This window comes from Culicoides brevitarsis, chromosome 2, assembly GCF_036172545.1.
Source record: "Culicoides brevitarsis isolate CSIRO-B50_1 chromosome 2, AGI_CSIRO_Cbre_v1, whole genome shotgun sequence".
Classification (NCBI taxonomy): domain Eukaryota; kingdom Metazoa; phylum Arthropoda; class Insecta; order Diptera; family Ceratopogonidae; genus Culicoides; species Culicoides brevitarsis.
In genome coordinates, this window is record NC_087086.1 from 40,633,877 (window position 1) to 40,653,909 (window position 20,033).

The 20,033-nt window shown below is 29.6% G+C and overlaps 5 protein-coding genes across 6 annotated transcripts; 2 read left to right on the forward strand and 3 right to left on the reverse strand.

Moving 5' to 3' along the window:
• The first annotated feature begins 28 nt into the window (after positions 1 to 28).
• On the forward strand, positions 29 to 1,050 carry LOC134832522 (OCIA domain-containing protein 1). The gene is made up of 2 exons (XM_063846582.1): positions 29 to 160; positions 221 to 1,050. Exons 1-2 carry the CDS (start codon positions 119 to 121, stop codon positions 974 to 976), a joined length of 798 nt encoding a protein of 265 aa, XP_063702652.1. The 5' UTR covers positions 29 to 118; the 3' UTR covers positions 977 to 1,050.
• Positions 976 to 3,645, reverse strand: LOC134832520 (TATA box-binding protein-associated factor RNA polymerase I subunit B-like). Its single transcript, XM_063846579.1, has 2 exons — positions 3,210 to 3,645; positions 976 to 3,151 (listed from the first exon to the last, which is right to left on the reverse strand). Exons 1-2 carry the CDS (start codon positions 3,596 to 3,598, stop codon positions 1,042 to 1,044), a joined length of 2,499 nt encoding a protein of 832 aa, XP_063702649.1. The 5' UTR covers positions 3,599 to 3,645; the 3' UTR covers positions 976 to 1,041.
• Positions 3,646 to 4,642: 997 nt separating this feature from the next.
• Positions 4,643 to 6,229, reverse strand: LOC134830219 (innexin inx4-like). The gene is made up of 3 exons (XM_063843627.1): positions 5,693 to 6,229; positions 5,493 to 5,635; positions 4,643 to 5,437 (listed from the first exon to the last, which is right to left on the reverse strand). Exons 1-3 carry the CDS (start codon positions 6,120 to 6,122, stop codon positions 4,883 to 4,885), a joined length of 1,128 nt encoding a protein of 375 aa, XP_063699697.1. The 5' UTR covers positions 6,123 to 6,229; the 3' UTR covers positions 4,643 to 4,882.
• Positions 6,230 to 7,265: 1,036 nt separating this feature from the next.
• Positions 7,266 to 20,033, reverse strand: LOC134832521 (transmembrane protein 184B). Of its 2 annotated transcripts, none has more exons than XM_063846581.1 (8): positions 19,655 to 19,948; positions 18,977 to 19,209; positions 11,122 to 11,287; positions 10,799 to 11,057; positions 10,402 to 10,738; positions 10,263 to 10,337; positions 9,188 to 9,272; positions 7,266 to 7,902 (listed from the first exon to the last, which is right to left on the reverse strand). In XM_063846581.1, exons 2-8 carry the CDS (start codon positions 19,187 to 19,189, stop codon positions 7,682 to 7,684), a joined length of 1,356 nt encoding a protein of 451 aa, XP_063702651.1. In that variant the 5' UTR covers positions 19,190 to 19,209; positions 19,655 to 19,948; the 3' UTR covers positions 7,266 to 7,681. The 2 variants fall into 2 exon arrangements, with proteins under 2 accessions (XP_063702651.1, XP_063702650.1); XM_063846580.1 differs by lacking the exon at positions 7,266 to 7,902 and adding an exon at positions 8,168 to 8,838 and having other exon boundaries at positions 19,655 to 20,033.
• Positions 12,013 to 13,544, forward strand: LOC134832454 (uncharacterized). The gene is made up of 4 exons (XM_063846474.1): positions 12,013 to 12,135; positions 12,192 to 12,416; positions 12,475 to 12,858; positions 12,918 to 13,544. Exons 1-4 carry the CDS (start codon positions 12,061 to 12,063, stop codon positions 13,437 to 13,439), a joined length of 1,206 nt encoding a protein of 401 aa, XP_063702544.1. The 5' UTR covers positions 12,013 to 12,060; the 3' UTR covers positions 13,440 to 13,544.

Consider the following 20,033-nt stretch of genomic DNA (forward strand, 5'->3'; position numbering starts at 1 on the left):
ATTGGATTTAGAACAAAAATTTATAAAAAAATTGTAACGGCCTTATTTTGGATTTCGTCTTGTTTTGTTAAATTGCCTCATTCAAAAGTGCAGAAAAACAATAAAATTTTCGTGAAAAATGGATCCAAATCAACCACAACCGCCTGTCATTAACCCCTTGGTAAAAATAAAAATTTTGTAAAAAAAAATCAAAAATTTTTACTTTTTTCTTCCTTTTCAGGCCAACTACCAATTCAGTTCAGATGAATTGCGTGTTCTGAAGGAATGTGAAAGAATTTCTTTCTGGCAACGAAGCATCCCATTTGCGACAATTGCAGGAGCTCTAACTTATATGGGCGTCAAACAAGGAGTTTTAAGTCCCTCGAAGAATCCTCGCTTAGGTCCCATCCCAAAAGTGGCTTTTGCGGCATTTTTCGGCTACATTGCCGGCAAAATCAGCTACCAAAATGAGTGTGCGGAGAAATTGATGACTTTGCCGAATTCGAAATTGGCTGAAATTCTGCGTCAGAGGAAAAAGGGACCTTTTTACGGGCAAATTTCGCCGGATCAGGGCTTCGGAACGGGCTTGGCGTTGCAACCTTTCTCGTCGTATGGCGGCGATTCGTACAGCGACGAAGAAGCAAAATCCTTCAAGTCGTCTTCATTGAATTTAGATGATTCGAGGCCAACTTTTTCCGGTTTGGATGATGTGTATCGCCCTAATTTAGATACTCCGCCAGTTGCGAACTACGATGACTTGGCGCCGATTGAAACAAAGCCCGGTGTGACTTACGACGACCTGCGAAAGAAAAATCGTGAAGAATTTTACAAGAAACAAGGACAAATGCCGCCTCCCGTGAACGAACAACCGATTTACAGACCTCCGCCGGTTGTTAGGGCGCCGCAACAACCTTCGCCTTACGAGCCGCAGCAACAAGTGCCGCAGCAGGAGCACGAAAGTCAGCGAAAAAATCGTTATGGCGACGTTTGGGCTTAAAATTTCTCATCTAGTCGTTGCAAAATCATAAAATTTTTTAGTAGTTACATTAAATTTTCGCTTTATTACCAATATTTTCGCACATTTTGAATAATTTTCGACATTTTTTTCGGCAATTCCTGCTTTGACCGATACCGTATCTTGTCTTTTATCTTCGACATGGGCTTCATAGCAAACAAAAATTGATTTTCAACAATTAATAATTGCGAATAAAGCTCCATCGGTGAAATTTCGATCATTTGGGCGCAATATTCGAGTAACCAAAGAAATGTTTTCGGCAAATCTCGTTCAGTTTCTTTGAAAATTTTGGTATCTACGGTAAATTCAGACTTTTCTGAGTGATAAAAGTTATTCCAATAGTAAAAATGAGGGACTTTTAACGTAATTGTCTCGTCAAAATCTGCTGAATTAATTTCCGGAAGCTCACAAGGCTCTTCTGGACCAAAAATTGTTGATTCAGTGAAAGGTTTTTGCCTTCTCAAGTCCTTTTTCTGTTGAAATTTCGCGAATCTTCGTTTGTGGGTTCTGTTTTCATCCTTTTTTAGTCTCCTGTCGTACCGTTCTTCACGTTTTTTGAGTTTTTCTATCCATTCAGAGTCAGAAATTCGGAAATCTACGGCGTTATAATGCAAAAAAGACTCTTTTTCATGGGTTTGGATGGTCCATCGTTTGAATTTTATTTGATTATTGATGCAACTTTCCTCAATTTCGAGTTTTGTTCGTGTTTGTAGCAGTTCTTTGTGCAGCTCTAACGGGTCAAGTAGCGATTTTAGGTCTCGTTTTGAGTGATCGATCAATAAACACGGCGGAATTTGAACTTTTTCGGCGTGTTTCTCGCGAATCATTTCCAAATACGTGAGATTTGGGATGAGAGATGGGGGAAATTTCACTAAATTCGCTTCAATTAGTTGCGGATCTCGTGATTTTTCGACTTCGTTGATGTATTTTGCGAAATGAAGCAATGTATTCTTGCGTTGATTGACTTTGGAGTTTGAGTTTTTGGCATTTTTCACGGCAATTTCGTCAGAAATGCTTTGATCGTCGACACAAAGTTGTTGGGACTTGACAAAAATGTGTTGTAAATATCGCTCCGTGTTTGTTCTTGAAGTTCTTGTAAAATTCGGTGGATGTAGTTGTTCAATTAGCATTTGTCGTGCCACGATGTACTCCATCCATTCACTAAAAACGAATAATTTGAACTTTTTTTCATGCATTTCGAGTTTTTTGTTGATTTTTTTGCTCGATTCTGAAATTTCGTATTCTGTGGCATCGTCAAGACCAAAAAGCAGCTTCAAAACGAATAAAATGCACGCCATTGCACGTCCTTCGAACACGGGAATGCCATTAACTTTCGCTTCTGACTCGTACGAGGGACAAAAAGCGAGAATTCTTTCGGTATATGTCGAAATAATGTCAGGCAAACACAAATCCTCGACGTATCGATGACTCAAAGCGAACAAATCCGGTTGTTCGAGCTCGATTTTCATAAAATTCGCCATCTCACAGATGAATTCTCGCCATCCGCTGTGCACAGCAACTTCATTTACGCGAGAAAGCGTATATTTGGTATTAAGTTTGTCGATTTCCTCGTCACTCAAGTTCCGCGGGATGAATTTTCGCGCGCAATTGTACGATAAATGGCCTTCGCGACAAAATCTGATCAAATCTCCGATCTCCAAAGGCTCTTTGTGGTAGTTTAAGGCACAGTAAAGTATCGAAAAAAGCGTTTTTCGTGACAAAAGTTTGAATCTGTCTCTTCCAAGGTCATTTGTTTTGATCACATGACACTTTAAGTCGCCCTCAAAATCCTCGGAATGCTTGGAAATGTGAGATTTGGGTACTTTGGTCTTGAAAATGCTTCGAGCGTAGGTCGAAAATTCAATTGCTAATGAAGAACGATTTGATCCGGTGCCTCCGAATTCACTGCTGCCTGCGATTGTACGAATTTCCGATACACTGACATCAGCTAAGCTCGTCAGAGTTTTATTTATGTCCGTTTTTGAGTCATTCAGTTCAGACAAGTGCTCTGAAAATTGGGATTGATCGACGAGACGCGTGATTTTTCGACGTTTCGCACGATTTGTTGACGGAGGAGTGTCTGTACTTTCGACTATACTTCCCGATCTTCGTCTTTTTCTGATACGACGTTGATGATTATACAAAATATCTGCATCTCTAAAAGAAAAACAAATAAAAATTGAGAATTTTTATTAAAATTTTGACAAAAAATCACCTTTTAGTAAAAATTGGAGGCAATCTCGGCAAAACAGGTTCTTTTTTATTGAAAAAAGCAACTTCAGTTGTCCTCAGGTAATGAGCCCACATTTGAAAAACAGTCAATTTCACTTGAGGATTCACGCCAATTGCGATCAACTCTTCGACAAGTCCGTGTAAGATGAAGTTGAAGGCTTCCCATGTCGTCAATTCGGTTTTATCGGCGAAATTATGAACACTCGTTGCTGTTTCTTGGATTTTTGTCTTCCGTGCAGCAGTGTCGGCGCCAAAATTGAAGACATCAAACTCGACTTCTTGCTCATTTTGACGATGGCAGTCGGTACAGTAATACCAACCATCGACGATATTAAATTCGGTTGATTCGCAAAACTTGCAAATGAATGTCATTGGAGAGAAATTTCCGAAAATGAAGAAAAATTTCTTGAATTTTCAATTTTTGAAGGTAATTTTTTGTTCAAAATTATATTTTTATGCGAATTTTGATGATTTTTAGCTCCAGCGTGCGATTCTTGAAAAAATGTAAACAGAAAAGTGTCAAATGTCAAAAATTTGAATCGCGCGCCGCATTTTTTCGGTTAATTTTTTAATGAAAAGAGGAAATTTTTATTTTTTTTTCAGAAAATCCAAAAATATTCACTGAAAATTGTATTAAAGTCTCTTAAAATTTTCGAAAATTTAATTTTCATTTAAAACTTAAAAATAAAATAATAAAAATTTTTTTTAAAAATTAAAAACTTTAAAATTGAAGAAAAAAATTAAAAATAAAATAAAAAAATTAAAGTTGAAAAAAAAAAATTAAAATTAAAAAAAATTAAAAAAATTAAAAGAATTAAAAAAATTAAAAGAATTAGAAAATATAAAAAATTAAAAGAATTAAAAAAATTAAAAGAATTAAAAGAATTAAAAAAAATTAAAAAGAATTCTTAAAAAAAATTTAAAAAAAATAAAAATTTTAATAATAAAAAAATAAAAAAAATTATTGAAAAAATTTAAAAAAAATGAAGCAAAAAAAAAAAGTGAAAAATAGTTAAAATTTACTAAATTTATCAAAGTGCATATGTATAATTTTTAATTATTATTTTTTTTTTAATTTAAAAATTTTCTTTAAAAAGTTATTGAAAATTGATTTAAAAATTTTTCAAAAATTAATTTTTTATAAGAAATTTTTTTAACTTATTTTTTTTATTTAAAAAATTAAAAAAAAAATAAAAAAAAAATAAATCATTAAAAAAAATAAAATAAATATATAAATTAAAAAGATTTAAAAAAAAAATAAAAAAGATTAAAAAAATTAAAATAAAAATAAAAATTAAATTAAAATTATTTGAAATTTAATTTTAATTTAATTGAAAAAAATATTTTTGTTTGAATTTTTTTTGAGATTTGATACGCAAAAAGGAAAAAAGGCAATAAAAAATTTAAAAATTCAACTTGAAAAATTTCTTATTTAACACATTTTATTATGAATTCACTTTAATAAGTACAAAAATCAAGAGTACGATAATATTTCATCAACTAATTTCTACAAATTTCTTTCAGTCTTGTTACATTTTGTACTGAAAATCATCTCATAAGGAAAAAAAATTTCTTAAATCTATTCAAGGAACGACGAAGAATGAACGTTCAAAAACGTTTTCTCTCAAAAAAAATTAACAAAAGTCAAAAAATTGTTTAGGGAAGTTCACTTTTTCCTTCCTTTTCTCCATTGCAAGCTGCCTGTTCGAAGGTAAATCCCGTCTTTTGGTAGTTACTCAGCTCCATGAGGATATCCTTGAACACAAAAGCATTCATATTCTTACCCAACAAGTGCAAAACGAAAAAATCTCCGAGTCTTCCGTTGTTTGTGGCGCGTCGAATTTGATCCAAGGAGCATTCGCGACACTGCGCTTTGAGAATCAAGACACGGAGGCAACTGAAACAGGCAATTGTCGTGCTCCATACGACACTGAAGGCAGCAACGAGACACATCAACAAGAGCCAAAAGTAGAGAAAGACAAAAATCTTCTCGTTCAAGATGTTAAGAGGCAACAAACAGAGCGCATCCATCTTTTGACCCGAGCCTGAAGGTCCATAGTTGTAGAATTCGCAACGTGCCATGCGCGGAAAAATTTTGGCGGAATGTTCAATGAAGTTTTCATAGTCAAAAGGGTAGAGATACGAGATTGCCGGGTAATATCTGTCCCAAAATCCGCCCAAAGTTGTATCTACCAACCAAATATTGAAGATCTACGAACAAAATTCAGTTGAAAAAATTAAAATTTTATAAAATTTCATCTCTTACAGTGACTCCCAACAGGAAAATTTGACACAAGTAGAACTTAAAGACGTACAAAGTGTGAATACTTCGAACTCCGGGCCACATAAAGTACGCCAGCATCTCCGAACGACGTTCTTTGGTCCATACACGTTCAAACAATGCCCCATCTAACCATTAAATTTCATAAATTTTCGAAAAATCTTAAAATTCGATCAATTTTTTACCTAATTCCTTGCACAACGATCCAATGCGATCACCTTCAAAATACCGCCATAGCTGCCCGGGCAGCAAAAATGTCGCCGCCATTGTCAAGTAAACCAAAATGAGCCATTGGTAGTACCGCAGATACGTTCGTTCGCCTTGCACGCCTGTAATATAGCCCGCATGACGCGTTCTGTTCGTAATGACGCCCGTAAAGCCCTTTTGCACGTACAATCCCATGGTCCAGCAATATTTTTCGATACTATCTTTCCTCACGCCGCCAATTTCGCTGCCGCAATCGATCGGATCTCCGAAATATTCCTTGCCCATCATCAAAAGCACAAAAAGCAGCATAATTTTGACATTCACACGGCACAGCAACTTGAATGCCCAGTTACTTGTGTCGTAATTCTTCGATTTCGAGTACAATTTTACAGGTCTGAAGTAGTTCATTTTGCTCGAAATCAATTAAATTTGTATTTTTTTCAATAATTTTCTTTTAAATTTTAATATTTTTACGCTTTTTTATTGATATTTTATGCACACGACGAACTCGTGGTCAGAATAGCGGTTTTAATAATGGCGATCAAGTGATAAGAAAATCAGTGGTGTCTTGATTTATCATTTTCAACCGATTCAAAAATTTAAAAAAAATTGTTTTTTTTTTAGATATTTTTTATTTAAAATACATTTTTGCATCATATTTATGTTTAAATTCAATATTTATACATATTTTAAGGTTATTGGTTGCCCCGTAAAAATTCTCATGAGACCTCGGATTTTTTAAAAATTTATTTTTTAATCGTTTTCGACCTCAAAAAAATTTTTTTTTAGCGACAACCTGTATATAATAATTCATTTTTTTTTAATATTTTCATTAATTTTATTATCTTTTCATATTTTTTTGGTTTAAAATTTAACAATAAAAAAAAAGTCTTAAATTAATTTTTAAATAATAATTAGGCCGCTCCAATTTTTTTTTTTTATTTTTTGTCCCATGCCTCATTTTAAAATCCCAAAATGGGGCAAAATAAAAAAAAAATTAAAAATTTCTTCAAAAATTACAGTTTTTCGTATTTTTTCAAGAAATTCTTTTATAAATTTTTAATTTTTTTAAATTTTTGTATTGAAATTGATAATTTTACAAAAATTTTCTTCTTTAAAAATATTTTTTCGAAAAAAAAATTTTAAATTTTAAATTTTCCAAATTTTTTAAAAATTTTTTAATGAAAAATTTTTATTTTTTAGTTCATTTGCTCTGAAATCAATCTATCACGAAAAATTATGTAATTTTGTATGAAAAATTATTTCAAAAAATTTTTTTTTTATTTTGCCCCATTTTGAAAAAAAAATTTTTTAAGACAAAAAGTTAAAAAAAAATTGGAGCGGCCTTAAATACAAGCAATAACTTTTGGCAATTTTTTTTTTATTTACAATTCTAACAACTTTTTATTAAATTAAATAATTTTTTTAAAATAATAATCTGTACAAAGCTTGGAATTTGGGCTATTTTTTGTATAAATTTCTGTTTTTAAGGCAAAAATTTGTTTGACGGAAGTTTTTTTTTCTTGCAGATTGTTAAATATTTGTGATTTTGAGTTTTGTTTTCGTAATTGACAGTGGCAAAAAAAGAGAAAAATTTAATAATTCAGTCAATTTTTGATTTAAAGTTTATTTTTTTTGTCGGATTTTTAGCCCCGTCGTCGTCATTGGAGTCAAAGTCAGAGTCCCAAGTCTTCTTGCATATGTTAATATTTCTTTTGTAGTACATAAAAGTGATTAATATCTACATTTAGAAGTATTTTACATTTATTTTATTATTTTTAGACTTTTAACATAGATTCTACTTTTTTTTATTTATTTTTTTTAAATATTTTTTTTAATATAAAAACAAATTTCACTTCATTTCATTCAAAAAACAAAGAAAAAACAATCTCTAAATTTTTTTTTTTAGATAAATTTCTTTCAAAAAAATTTTTTTTTAATAAATTCTTTCATTTTAGGTAAACTTTTTATTGGTACTCGTCATCGCTGCTCAACAACATTGTCTTTTCATTGTAATTCTGGCTGATGGTAGAGACCTTTTGGGCGCCCGGCATGAATTTCCGTTGACTTCCGAGGGTAGGAGGTGCGATGTAGCCCTGTTGTTGCGCCTGTGCATTGCCCGTGGAATGATTTTGTGGATCATCTGGATCGTATGAGGAAATCCGGATGCCTCGAGCTCCTTTGCCTCCTAAAAAATTACATGAAAAAATTATTTTATTAAAAATTTTACGAAAAAAAGTTATTAAAATATTCGGAAATTGTACTCACTCTCACTTCTGTACAAGGAATCAAGGCTATAGACAACATTTTTTTTACGTTTCAGGCAAATTCAGGCAAAAAAGCAAGCAATTACCTTTCATTGGGACTCATTTTCGGTTAAAAATTGATTTTTTTATAAAATTAAATTAACTTAAGAACTAAAATGAAATCAACACAAGCAAAAATTTAGACGATTAAACATTTATTCGTATTTCATATTTTTTTTTACAAGACATGAATCTGTTTTATTTTATAAATAAGTTTAATTAAAGCTAATTTAATGTTTAAATTGAATGAAAATTTCGTTTTTTTCCTTGCAAATTTTTTATTGCCGCGAGTTTTCTTTAATTTTCACTCACGTCAAAGTTCATGCAAGCTAAATTACGTTAGAAAAACACTAATTTTGGGGTGGGAGTCGACACTCGGGATCTTCAAATGACACAAAAACGTTCAAAAATTACGATTTGAGGCACTTTTGGATCATTTTTTTGAGAAAATCTCCCATTTAAATGACCTCTTTTGACATCCATTCAATAAAAATACAAAAATAATTTATCATTATTACAAAGAAAAAAGGTAAAATTAATTAAAAAAAACAGGAAATGCGCAGTTTATCTGGCTTTTTTTGCTGGCTAGTTGATTTTCTTTCATTTTTTCTTCTCGATTTCTCACAAAAAAAAAATATTTCTTTTAAAAAATTTGTCAAAAAAATTGTAATTTCTTATCAACTATACATTCAAGGTTCCTCCATCGAATTAAAAAACATAAATCACGATTAATTCAAATTCATTTCTCTCGAAACTTCCTCCGCAAAGTGGAAAAAGTCGTCTTTACAATCTTTCATATGGTTGGGGTGACACGACTTCTGCAAAGATAACGAGGTTGGAGTGATTTTTTAAAATTTTTGAATTTTTTTTAAAGGGGTGTTAGTGACAACGATCCGTTTATTGGATGTCTTTTGTAGCGGCTTGCACTTTGTGTTAAAGCTTAAATTACTTGACCAGCACCAGATATTTTTTTTTCTACCCATTGACGTGAATTTTTATTATTTTTTAGTGTTTTTAGTGGTTACAAGTTCAACTTAATGCTAATTTTCATGCAATTTCATGCGGGTTAATATTTTTATAATTAATGTTAATTTTTTTTTTTTTTTTGGGTTTCCATAAGCAAAATGTTACATGCATGCGGTTTTTAGTAGAATCTCTCATGCTTACCGGAGCTGTATTGAGTGTACTGTTGATATTGTGGATGGAAATTGTGAATCGCGTCAGTCATTATGTCTTTTGGATTCATTGTTTCCTGAAAAATTAAGAGAAAAAATTTTGTTAAAATTTAATTATTAAATTTTTCAATTTTTTTATTTTTTTTCTACTTTTTAATTTAATTTAATTTTTTTATTTTTTTTATATTTATTATTTTTTTTTTGTAAATTTAAATCAATTTTTAATTTACATATTTAAAAATTTATTTATATTTTGTTAAAAAAAAAATATTTTTTTCATTGATAAAAATTATTTATTTATTTTTTTTTTTAAAAAAATTTTTTTTTTTTTATTTATTTTTTTACAAAAAAAAAATTTTTTTTTTTATTTTAAAATTTTTTTTATTTTTTTTTTCTTTTTTAAATTTATTTATTTTTTTTTTTTAAAATATTATTTTAAATTTATTTTTCTTATCAAAAATTTGATATTTTGTTAATTGATCGAAATTTATTTTTTTTTTTGAAATTTTTTTTTAAAAATCATATTTTTAATTTATTAATATTTTTTCTTTGTAAAATAAATTAAAAAATAATTTTAAAAATTTAGAATTAATAATTATTTTTATATTTAAATTTTAATTAATCGAATTTTTTTAAAATATAAAGTAAATTATTTTTGAAAAAATTTAAAAAATTTTAAAAACAATTTTTTTGAAAAAAAATTTTTTTTTAAATTTTCAGCACAAAAAAAATTAAAAATTAAAAATTTTTAAAATTTTAACAATCAAAGTTTTTTTAAAAAAATTTATTTTAATTAATTTTTTTGGCTTGTTAAAAAATTTTTGGATTAATAATTTTTAAAATTTTAATTTTTTTTGAAATTTTATCTTTTTTAAAAATTTAATAATTTTGATAGTTATTTTAAAAAATAATAAATTTTTTGTAAAATTTTTTAATATTTTTTTAAAATCATTGTAATTTTTTTTTAATTATTTTTAAAAAATTTTTTTTTAACTTATTTTTTTAAAATTTAAAAAAAAAATGGTAAAAATTATTTTTTTTTTAAATTTTTAAAAGAATTTTCTCACCTTTAAACTGCTTGAAATCGATTGCATTGTCACAGATCGTCCTTGAGCATCAGTCATGCCACATTGAGCATAAACCTGAAAAAAATCATGAAAAACATTAAAAATCAATTTTCAAAATTAAAATTTTTAATTTCCTTACTTGATACGGGAACGCATATCGCAACGCGATCGCAGCGAACAACATCTCGATACAAATCAAGAAATTCTGATAACCAGCAGAGACAGTACCCGCATCCGTATGTTCTCCTTCAGAGCTAACGATCGACGAAATGAGGTTTGCCTTCTCAAGAATTGCCAAACCGACTCCCTGCCAGAACGACAAGAAAATCACGGACTTGATGGTGCAGAATTTAAGTACGGGCTCGAAGGGCGTCAAGAGATCACGTGTCGCAAAATAAAATAAGTACAATCCGTATAAGGCAAGTGAGACAGAAAAGTTGTAAATTATTGTGGTGTAAATGTAACCGCCGGAAATGCTAAAAAAAAAATAATTTTTAATGATTTTTATTTTTTTTTAGGAATTTTTAAGGACTTACTTCCAATCGCCATCATGATAGTGTCCAAATGCTTGCAAAAAGATGATGATAAAGGCCATCAAGGGCTTAACAAGACAAAATTGCAACGTTGCCTGTTTGCAAAAACGCAAGAAACCAATTGTGTAAGTTTTTCCCGTGAGACAGCACGTTCCATAGAGACACGACGACTTGATGGGCTTCCCGCGAATTTCCGACATGATGTTTCCCTCGCCTCCCAAGTACTCGTAGCATAGCGATAAGAAGTTGTAAATTACAAATGCTGCAAAAAATTTAAATTTTAATGATTTTTCTTTTATTTTTAGCGAAATTTGGGGAAAATTTACCTTCATAACAGTCTCTTACGGTGAAAAAATAGATGTAAACGTTCTGTGAGTTGAAAAAGAGTAAACTGATCCAAGAGTACGTCGCATAAATGGGCACGATGAACAATATTCTGACGATCCATCGTTGTTCCTGCGGGTTCGTATACCATCTGAGATGCTGATAGATCTAAAAAAAATAATGAAATTCAGGTTTATTCAATATGCTTTAGTCATAATTTTTTCCTTAAAGTAAATATTTAAAAACTAAATATTAAAAAAAAATATTAAAAAAAATATTTTAAAAAAATTGAAAATAATTTTAAAAAATTTAAAAATAATTTTAAAAAATTTAAAAATAAAAATTTTAAAAAAATATTTAAAAAAAATAATTTAAAAAAATATTTTTAAAAAATATTAAAAATAATATATTTTAAAAAAATTAAAAATAATTTTAAGAAATTTAAAAAATATAATTTAAAAAAATTAAAAATAATTTTAAAAAATTTAAAAAAATAAAAAAAATTTTTTTTTAATTATAAAAAAAAAAATTTTTTTTAAAAAATTACAAAAAAAAAATTGAGAAAAAATTTTTTTTTAGTTTTTTTTTAAATATTTTTTTAATATTTTTTATATAATTTTTAATTATTTTTTATATTTTTTTTTTATATTTTTTTTTCTCTGTAAAAAAATACCGTTATCTTGTAAAATGTCAGTTAAAAGTCACTCGTAATTGCGTTCTCAAACTATTTATCACACCTCGATTGATTTGTTGAGATAGTCAGATAACGAGTTCAAGTCACACACACTGATATGACACCTTGTTTGTTCGAGTTTTGAGTGATAAGCGACACAAAAAAGTCACTTTTTGCTCAGGAAACGGATTTCCTTTTGCCTTTACAGGACATTTTTCGCCATTATTCATTAGTTGATGCTCGCCTTTCATCTCAGCGACATGAAAAAATGCAATTTGACAGCAAATATCTCACAAAGGAGGAAAAATTGTTCGTTCAAAGCACATTAGAAGACTCTCTTGAAGTATTTTTAGTTCAATTTTCACACGAAAAAGTCTTTTAATGAGAATTTTCTTGTAGTTGCGATGCACAACAGTAGCTCAAGTGTATACAACGGACCCAATTATGAAGAAAACATGGACTCACGTCTCCACGGGAGTCCTTTTTATCGCAAAAAATGACGTAAACGGCTACACACTCGGATTATTTCATCTCTTACGCTGGATGATTGAATGGGAAGAGGAAGTTTACCAAGAAATGACGCTCAAATATGAAAAAGATCGCATTATAACGCTCGAGGGAAAGGTAAAGGAACAGCTTTGACACAGAATTTCTCCGAAAAATTACTTTTTTTGCTTCACAGCGACGCGTTTTCCTGCTTAACTTCCTCTGCGACAAGGAATGTCGTCAATTTTTGAAAGTTTTTAACGAAATTCACGACAAAATCTGTGAGAACGAGTACGAACCCATCGAAGAGTATCCCGAAAATGAATATGAACCCATAAACGAGGTGCCAGAAACGCCAAAAAAGGAGAAAAGGAACAATTTTTTTGCGTTTTTGAGTCGAAACAAGGAAAAACAAGAGTCAAAAAATGAAAAACGAAAAAAATTAATAAGTTCACCGAAGACTGAAACTTTTCAACATACGGCTCATGCGGGATTTAATGCGAACGGATTGGTTATCGAGGGAGTTGGAATCGATATTTTCCAAAATTTGATCAAACAAGCGGGAATTACACCCAACGAGGTAAATTAATTTTATTGAAACGCACAAAAAATCGATTTTTTGTTAATTTTTTATTGCAGTACAACCAAAATAAGGAATTTATCGACAAATTTGTGGATACTCATAAGAATAAAATTAACACGGAATATAAAAAAATGCCAGAAATGGATGAAGAACCAAAGAAATCAATCACAAAATTCGCTTCTGAGTTAAATTTGAACGTAAATTTAGAATTATCGGATAAATTTCGGACTCCATCAAAGCCTATCGTGCAAAAAAAGCCGTCAATTCTGCCAAAACCGAAGAATTTGCATCGTCTTTCGAGTATTCAAGAACGCCCCGTATCCCAAAAAGTCATTGAAAAGCCAAATTTGTCGATAAAAACCTCAATTGACTCTCAAAATGATCTTCTCGCTGCCATTCGAAGCGGAACAAAGCTTCGTCCTGTGAGACAAAACATCCCATCTCTCTCGCCAGCACTCGTTAACAAGGATTTAGGCATTGCAGATGCCCTTCGACTTGCTGTTGATGCAAAAATTTCGACTTTAAATCCCAAAAATGAGGACGAGGAAACGTATTTTCCGCCCGATGAATGGGAATGAACCGAAAATTAGTCGAAATTGTAAAAATAAAGGTCAAAAGAAAAGTGATGATTAATTCATTGAACGCGCTCCGCCACACAAGACTGACTTTTCTCACCGCATATCGCGCATTTATTAAAAAATATACGAAAGGTGTGGCAAACAAATCACGTTTTTTTTTTATTTTAGCAGCAGAAAAGTCGTGTGGTCATATTATTACATTGGACTCTGCCTATAAATATCCTCGTAAGCACTTACGTTTGGCATATGCATTTCAGTACGGAGGCAGAAAGAAAGGTAATTAAAGTGCTGTTTGTTTTGCCGTAATTATTCGAGGACATCTGAGTCGTTAAATGTGACAAAGAAGAGGTATGAGGACATCATTGAAGAGGTTTACGAGTGTTTTTAATGTGAAAATGAGTATCTCGGGTTACGAGGAGCTCAGGTTTTGATAAAAAATTTATTCAAAAGTAACTTTAGAGGTATGAAATTGCAAAAATTTAACGATTTGAGACATGAAAAGGCTTGAAATATCAAATTTAAGAGCTTTTTATTTGATATTGTATCAGTTTGAGATCAAAATTTGTCAAAAGAGACATTTAAAAGTCACTTCAATGCAAAAATTCTTCATTTTCTTTCAATGTTTTGAGCTCATAACATATCTCAAGTTACATTTCTATTCAGAAATTGCTGATTTGAAGCATTTTTGTTCATTTTTAGTCAATTTATTTACATTTTCAAGCAGCATTTAAACATAATTTGATCCAAAAAATTAATTTTTGCTTTACATTTTAATGTTGTCTGACCTCTTATTGAGCTTAATTAAATATTTGAATGATCAAAAATTTAAATTTTGTAAAATTTTTGACAGCTGTCAAACTTTTAAATGTCAAAAAATTTCTTTCAACATGTTTTCTTTATGAAAATTGAACTTTTATTGAAATTTGAACTTGAAGTTCTCTGACCTCTTATTGAGTTAAATTTTGTCCCAATATGTTCGAAAATTAAAATTTGTTAAAAATTTTGACAGCTGTCAAATTGCTAAGTGTCAAAAATTTGATAATTTTTCCATAAAAACTTAATTTTTGAAAGAACTTTCAATTCAAGAGAATTCATGAAGTCTAATTTAATCTCAAAATGATAGAAAATTAAAATTTTAAGAAAATTTTGACACCTGTCAATTTTTGACAACTGTCAAAAAAATTCATTTAATTGGTTTTTCTTCATGAAAATTATTTTTTTTTTTTTAAATATGAAAATCTTTAAACTTTTAAGTTAAGTTAAGTTAAAATTTATTGACAGTTTTATTTTAAAATTGAAAATTTGTTTTTTTTTTTTTTTTTTAATAAATAATTTTTTATGTCATTAATGAACATTTTGACAGCTGCCAATTCTTAAAATGTCAAAAATCAACGAAAAAATTTTAAATCAAAACAAATTCATCATTTCCATTCACTTTCTTACAACAACTCTCCCATGTAAAACCCATAATATCTCATCGGCAAGACGAAAAAAAATTATTTGGCGATGGAAAGTCTGCCGATTATTGCTTGTTGTAGTCATAGAAACGCACCCACACACAATCCTTGCGAAAAATCCAAAAAAATAATCTGCTTTTCTGTATCTAAATGCATTTTGTTGTCTGCAAAAGTAGCCTACTTTGCTGCTATTTTCGATGTCGGTAAAAATTATCTTCCAATAAATCTGTCTGGAACCAATTCTCCTAATTTTTTAAAAAAGTTTTTTCTTTCGCCAATGAATAAATAAAAAAAAAGTGCGACACAAAAACCGATTTTTTTTCGCTTGCAAACCTGACACTTGCTTAAGCTTGTCTCAACCAACAACAATGTTTGCAACGAAAATTACATAAGATAATTGCATTAAATGTAAGTTGTAGTTATTTTGCTCGGCTCTACGATGAACTGACACGAAGTAAGGCAGCGGTATCGTATACTCTTGATCTAATTTTAAAGAGATTGCTTTTCGTCGAGTGTTTTTTCTCTGTTTCTACGCTCAAATTGTTCGAACTGAAGTTTGTTTAATCAACTTGAATCTGTTTTTTTCGTATTTTTCGTAAAATTTATTAGAATAGAGAAGCATCTTGTTGTTTATGCTTCGATTCATCGTGTTTTCGTACGTTCCGTAGCGCGTTTGGGGAGTTCGTAACCCGAAATAAAGTTGAAAAATTTACTTTCAAAATAAAAATCGAGTTTTATTGAAGTTTTTTTTTGTGTGTTTTTATGAATGAATGACAACAGCAACGAGTATTTCGAGTTGTTCATGCAAAAAGATGATGCAAATTTTAAGAGTTTTGTTAATATTCGGTACGGATGAGTTTAAAATGGAATTTTTTTAAAAAAAAGTTTCGAGCATTAGAGGCGGAAGTTGTCGATTTTGTGTCGAAAATCAGGAAATGACCCGGTTTTTAATTGTTCTTGAGTAGTTTTTAAGTGATTTGAGGCAATTTTATGTCAATTTTGTAACTTGAGAAGCTTAAAGAAGTTATGAGAAAAGAATTTCTTTGAATTTTAATAATAAAAAATGCTCTAAAGTAAAGATGAGTAAAGAAATGTTCGATTTTTGATCAATTTAAACAAAAATTAATTTTCAAAAAAAAAAATTAACGGATATTTAAAAAAAAAAATTTTTTGACATGAAAAAAAGTTGACAGATATCAAAATTTGAATTAAATTCATTGAATTAAAAATTTTTAATATTTCATGAAGTTTGAAATTATTTTTTTTCAAGTTGACTCAGAAATGCTGTATCAATTTTTCAAATGTTCAAAAATTACATTTTAAGGCAGAAATATGTCAAAAAGTCAAATAATTGACAGCTGTCACAAATTTTATTAAAATTTTTAAATTAAGAATAGCTCGTAAATTTAAAATAAATTGTTTTTTTTTTAAATCTTGTTAAACCTCAAAATTAGATTTTTTTTAAAGTTATAAAATTACTTAAAAAGTTGTTTTTTTTTAATAAAATTTTTTGACAGCTGTCAATGTTGACTGCTAAAAATTTGACAACTGAAATGCTTTTTTTATGAAAATTAATTTTTAATGCAATTAAAAGATCAATTTTTAACAATTTCTATCAAAATTTTTAATTTTTAAACCATTAAAGGTATTTGAAATTTTAAATTAAAGTAAAAATTTTGACATCTGTCAACTTTTTCCTGTCAAAATTATTTAAAAAATTTATCCGTTAAAACTTTTTATTTTTTTAATAAATATTTTGTTTCAGAAAAATTTCAAAATTTTTTAAAAAGGTAAGTTTAGACCAAAAAAATCAATTTTTGATAAATTTTCAAACTCAAAATCTCCAAAAAAAAATAAATTTTCCATATAAAAATCTGCATAATCTTCATTTTGCGTGATCATAATAATCACTCTTGTTCCAATTTTCCTCTCAAAATCAAATTATAGTTTCTCCATGTAACTTTTATTCACCAAATAAACAAAAATCAGCACAACACACAAACACGATACACATTTCAAGGCCTATCTCAATACTATTTCTCACATTTACTCGCAATATCTCTCATTGTCTTCGCACAAATGACCAAAACCTACCTTAAATTCATGACAACCTCCTTACGAGAGACTTGCCTCTAAAAAACGATCAACTAAAGTGATTGGTTTCGGAATTGAATAGAATTTCTTGCGGTTTTCTCTGCAAATTAATTAATAAATATTGTATGGTTTCCATTCCAGATAAGCAACAAAAATTCTTCAGTCCCTGATTTTTTTTTTCGCAACAACAACAAAGAAGCAAAAAACCTGACGATTACGACATTTAGACACGTCTTCAAGTTCATTGCTTCTGTTTTCTCGTTCGCCGTGTGTTCGTCGTGCCAACTAAGACAATAAAGTGCGCTGCTTTTGTGTACAAAATAATTCTTTGTTATCGTAAATGGCGAAGGAAATTGAAGTTTTTTAACACACCTCGACAATTTCACAGAAAAAAAGTGAAAAGACAATTGATTAGATACAAAACTCGTCAATTCGTGTCATTTCGAGCGATGACGTCACGATTCACGATCGAATCATTGAAGAAAAAAAAATGAGAAAACGTAGAAATTTCAAAAGTCGACACAACAAGAAAACTTTTTCGCTCTAATTGTGTGCGCTAGAAATGAATTGAACATCGAACAGCTGTTTCAATATTTTTCAATTGAATTTCGAGAAAACAAGTTTCATTGGAAGAATTGATTTGACATTGCTCGAGGAGCGAATTGATAAGCGATTTTTAATTTTTTGGTTTTGTGGATAGTTTTATGCTCGTTAAACATGTTTATCGCTTCTTGATGTCGAGAGGCAAAGATAAGAATTACAATAAAATGACGTGTTTTTGCTTGTTTTGAGTCACATTTCTGCATGAGAGACTCAGGAATGAGTAAATTTGCGATTGTTTAAAATTTTTTAATGGAATTTTCGAGAAATTTTGAAGTTTTGGTTCGAGTTTTTAACATTTTTTGTTGATTTGGAGAATTTTCAACACAAAAAAAGATTTTTGATGAATTTATGAATTTTTTTTTTTGTCATTTTTAGAGAAATTTTTTAACAAATTTGTCTTTTTAAGAGAATTTTTTAACAAATTTGAATTTTTTAGAAAATTTTTTTAACAAATTTGATTTTTTCAAAAAAATCTTTTAACAAATTTGGCTTTTTTAGAAAATTTTTTTAACAAATTTGACTTTTTTAGAGAAATTTTTTAACAAATTTGACTTTTTTAGAGAAATTTTTTAACAAATTTGACTTTTTTAGAGAAATTTTTTTTTAACAAATTTGTCTTTGAATTTTGTACTTGAATGAAAATTTCGTTAAAAAAAATTAAAAAAATATTTTATAATATTTTTGATCACTTTTGATATTAAAAAGACAAAATTTTGATATTTTTAATTTTTAAAAAATATAAAAAAAAAAAAATTTTTGACCTTCTTAATGACTTGTTATGGCTAAAATTTCATTTAAAAGCCCATTAAACTTAAAAAAAATTAATTTTAAAAAATTTTTGGGATAAAATTTGATACTTGAATGTCATTCCTGTTTCATGAAGATGATGTCAGAGCTTCATTTTGTTGCAATTTATGACATTTATTCACTTCAGAAACGATTTTTATCGAAGTTTATGATTTTAAATGTCTTCTTTGCCAACTTTTAAATAATTCTTTCAATCAATTTCGAACTTTGAACAGCTTCTTGACCTTTTCATTAAGAAAAAAGGTCAAATTATTGAATTTTCTTTCAACATTTCTCTTTCAAACAATGAAAATGATGAATTTTTCCCCGAATTTCAACCTAAAAAAAAATTTCCAATCATCCAAATTGAGCGTTGCAAATAAATTGCGAGTCCCCAGCGGCAATTAAGACACTCCCTCATCTACGTTTTTCTTTAAAAATCCTTCTAAACAACTCCTTCCTCCGCGTAACAAGGACAAAAATCTAAATTTTTAATGATGTTACTGTGTTTTTGTTCTGCGCTCAACCCACACAAACAGCTAAACATCAAAACCACATCAATCGATAACGAAAAGCGATGGAAAAAAGTCGACTCACCTGTTGACATGTGATGAAAAGTGCCATCCAAACGAAAGCGCCCGCCATAACTTGGGCCGTTTTTGATTGTAAGAAGATTCCGTCGCCGACATGCGTTAGCGGATCCACCAAATGTCCTCCGGCATGGTCTTGTGACGTCATTTTCACGGCAATGTTGGCAGCTGTCGACGCCACAGTGCTCGCGGTGACATTTAACGAAGCGGGATCTACCATATTGTTCGATGTCGAGGTTCCTAAAGCGCAAAAATGCGGTACGTGAGAAAGGTTTTTTTGATATTTGGACAGAAAAATCACAAAAGTGTGACGAGTAACGAACGCACTGCACGACAAATGGTCAGTACGGCGCGCCGTAACTGTAAATTTTAATAATAATGAGTCTCGCGATGGATTTTTTACAGCAAAATATTTTTCATTCACTAAATATTTTAATGTTGTACGAAATTTTTCGTGTATCAACACTCGCACAGACCGATTACGGGCTTAACAACCACTGTGTGCTGCTTTCAAGGTAATCAATTTTTTTCTCGTTGTTGAATTATACGTAGATTTTTTGCTCGTAGCATATGTTTCGTTGCTCAATTTCCCATCTTCCTTTCCCTGCACTCGATTTTTTCGGGAGTTTTGCTCCTTTTATCGATTTTAATCACTTTTCTTTGTACTTTTTCACTTTTCTCTTACCTTTTATCTCAGTAGATTTTACAAGTTCAAAATATTTTCCTTGAATTTCTTCAAAATTTATTTTTTTTCGTAAGTTTCGCGGATCACAAATACAATTATCGCAAATTTCCGGAGCTGAAAGTCTCTTTTCTCGCGAGCATTTTAGGATTTTTCTGTAAATTCTGTCGAAATCTTTGCTCGAGATTTTTTTCTCGTCTTTGTGCTTCAATATTGTTCGTCTTTTTGTGGCTTTATCACAATTTCGATGCACGGATTTTACGTTTTCACGATACCGGAGTGTTAATTTTACGCGAATTTCTGTTTTTTAGGAGTTTATTTCACTTTTTTAGAGCATTTCCTGCCCGAGAGATGTTATTTAGTTGATGTCGACGAAATCTGA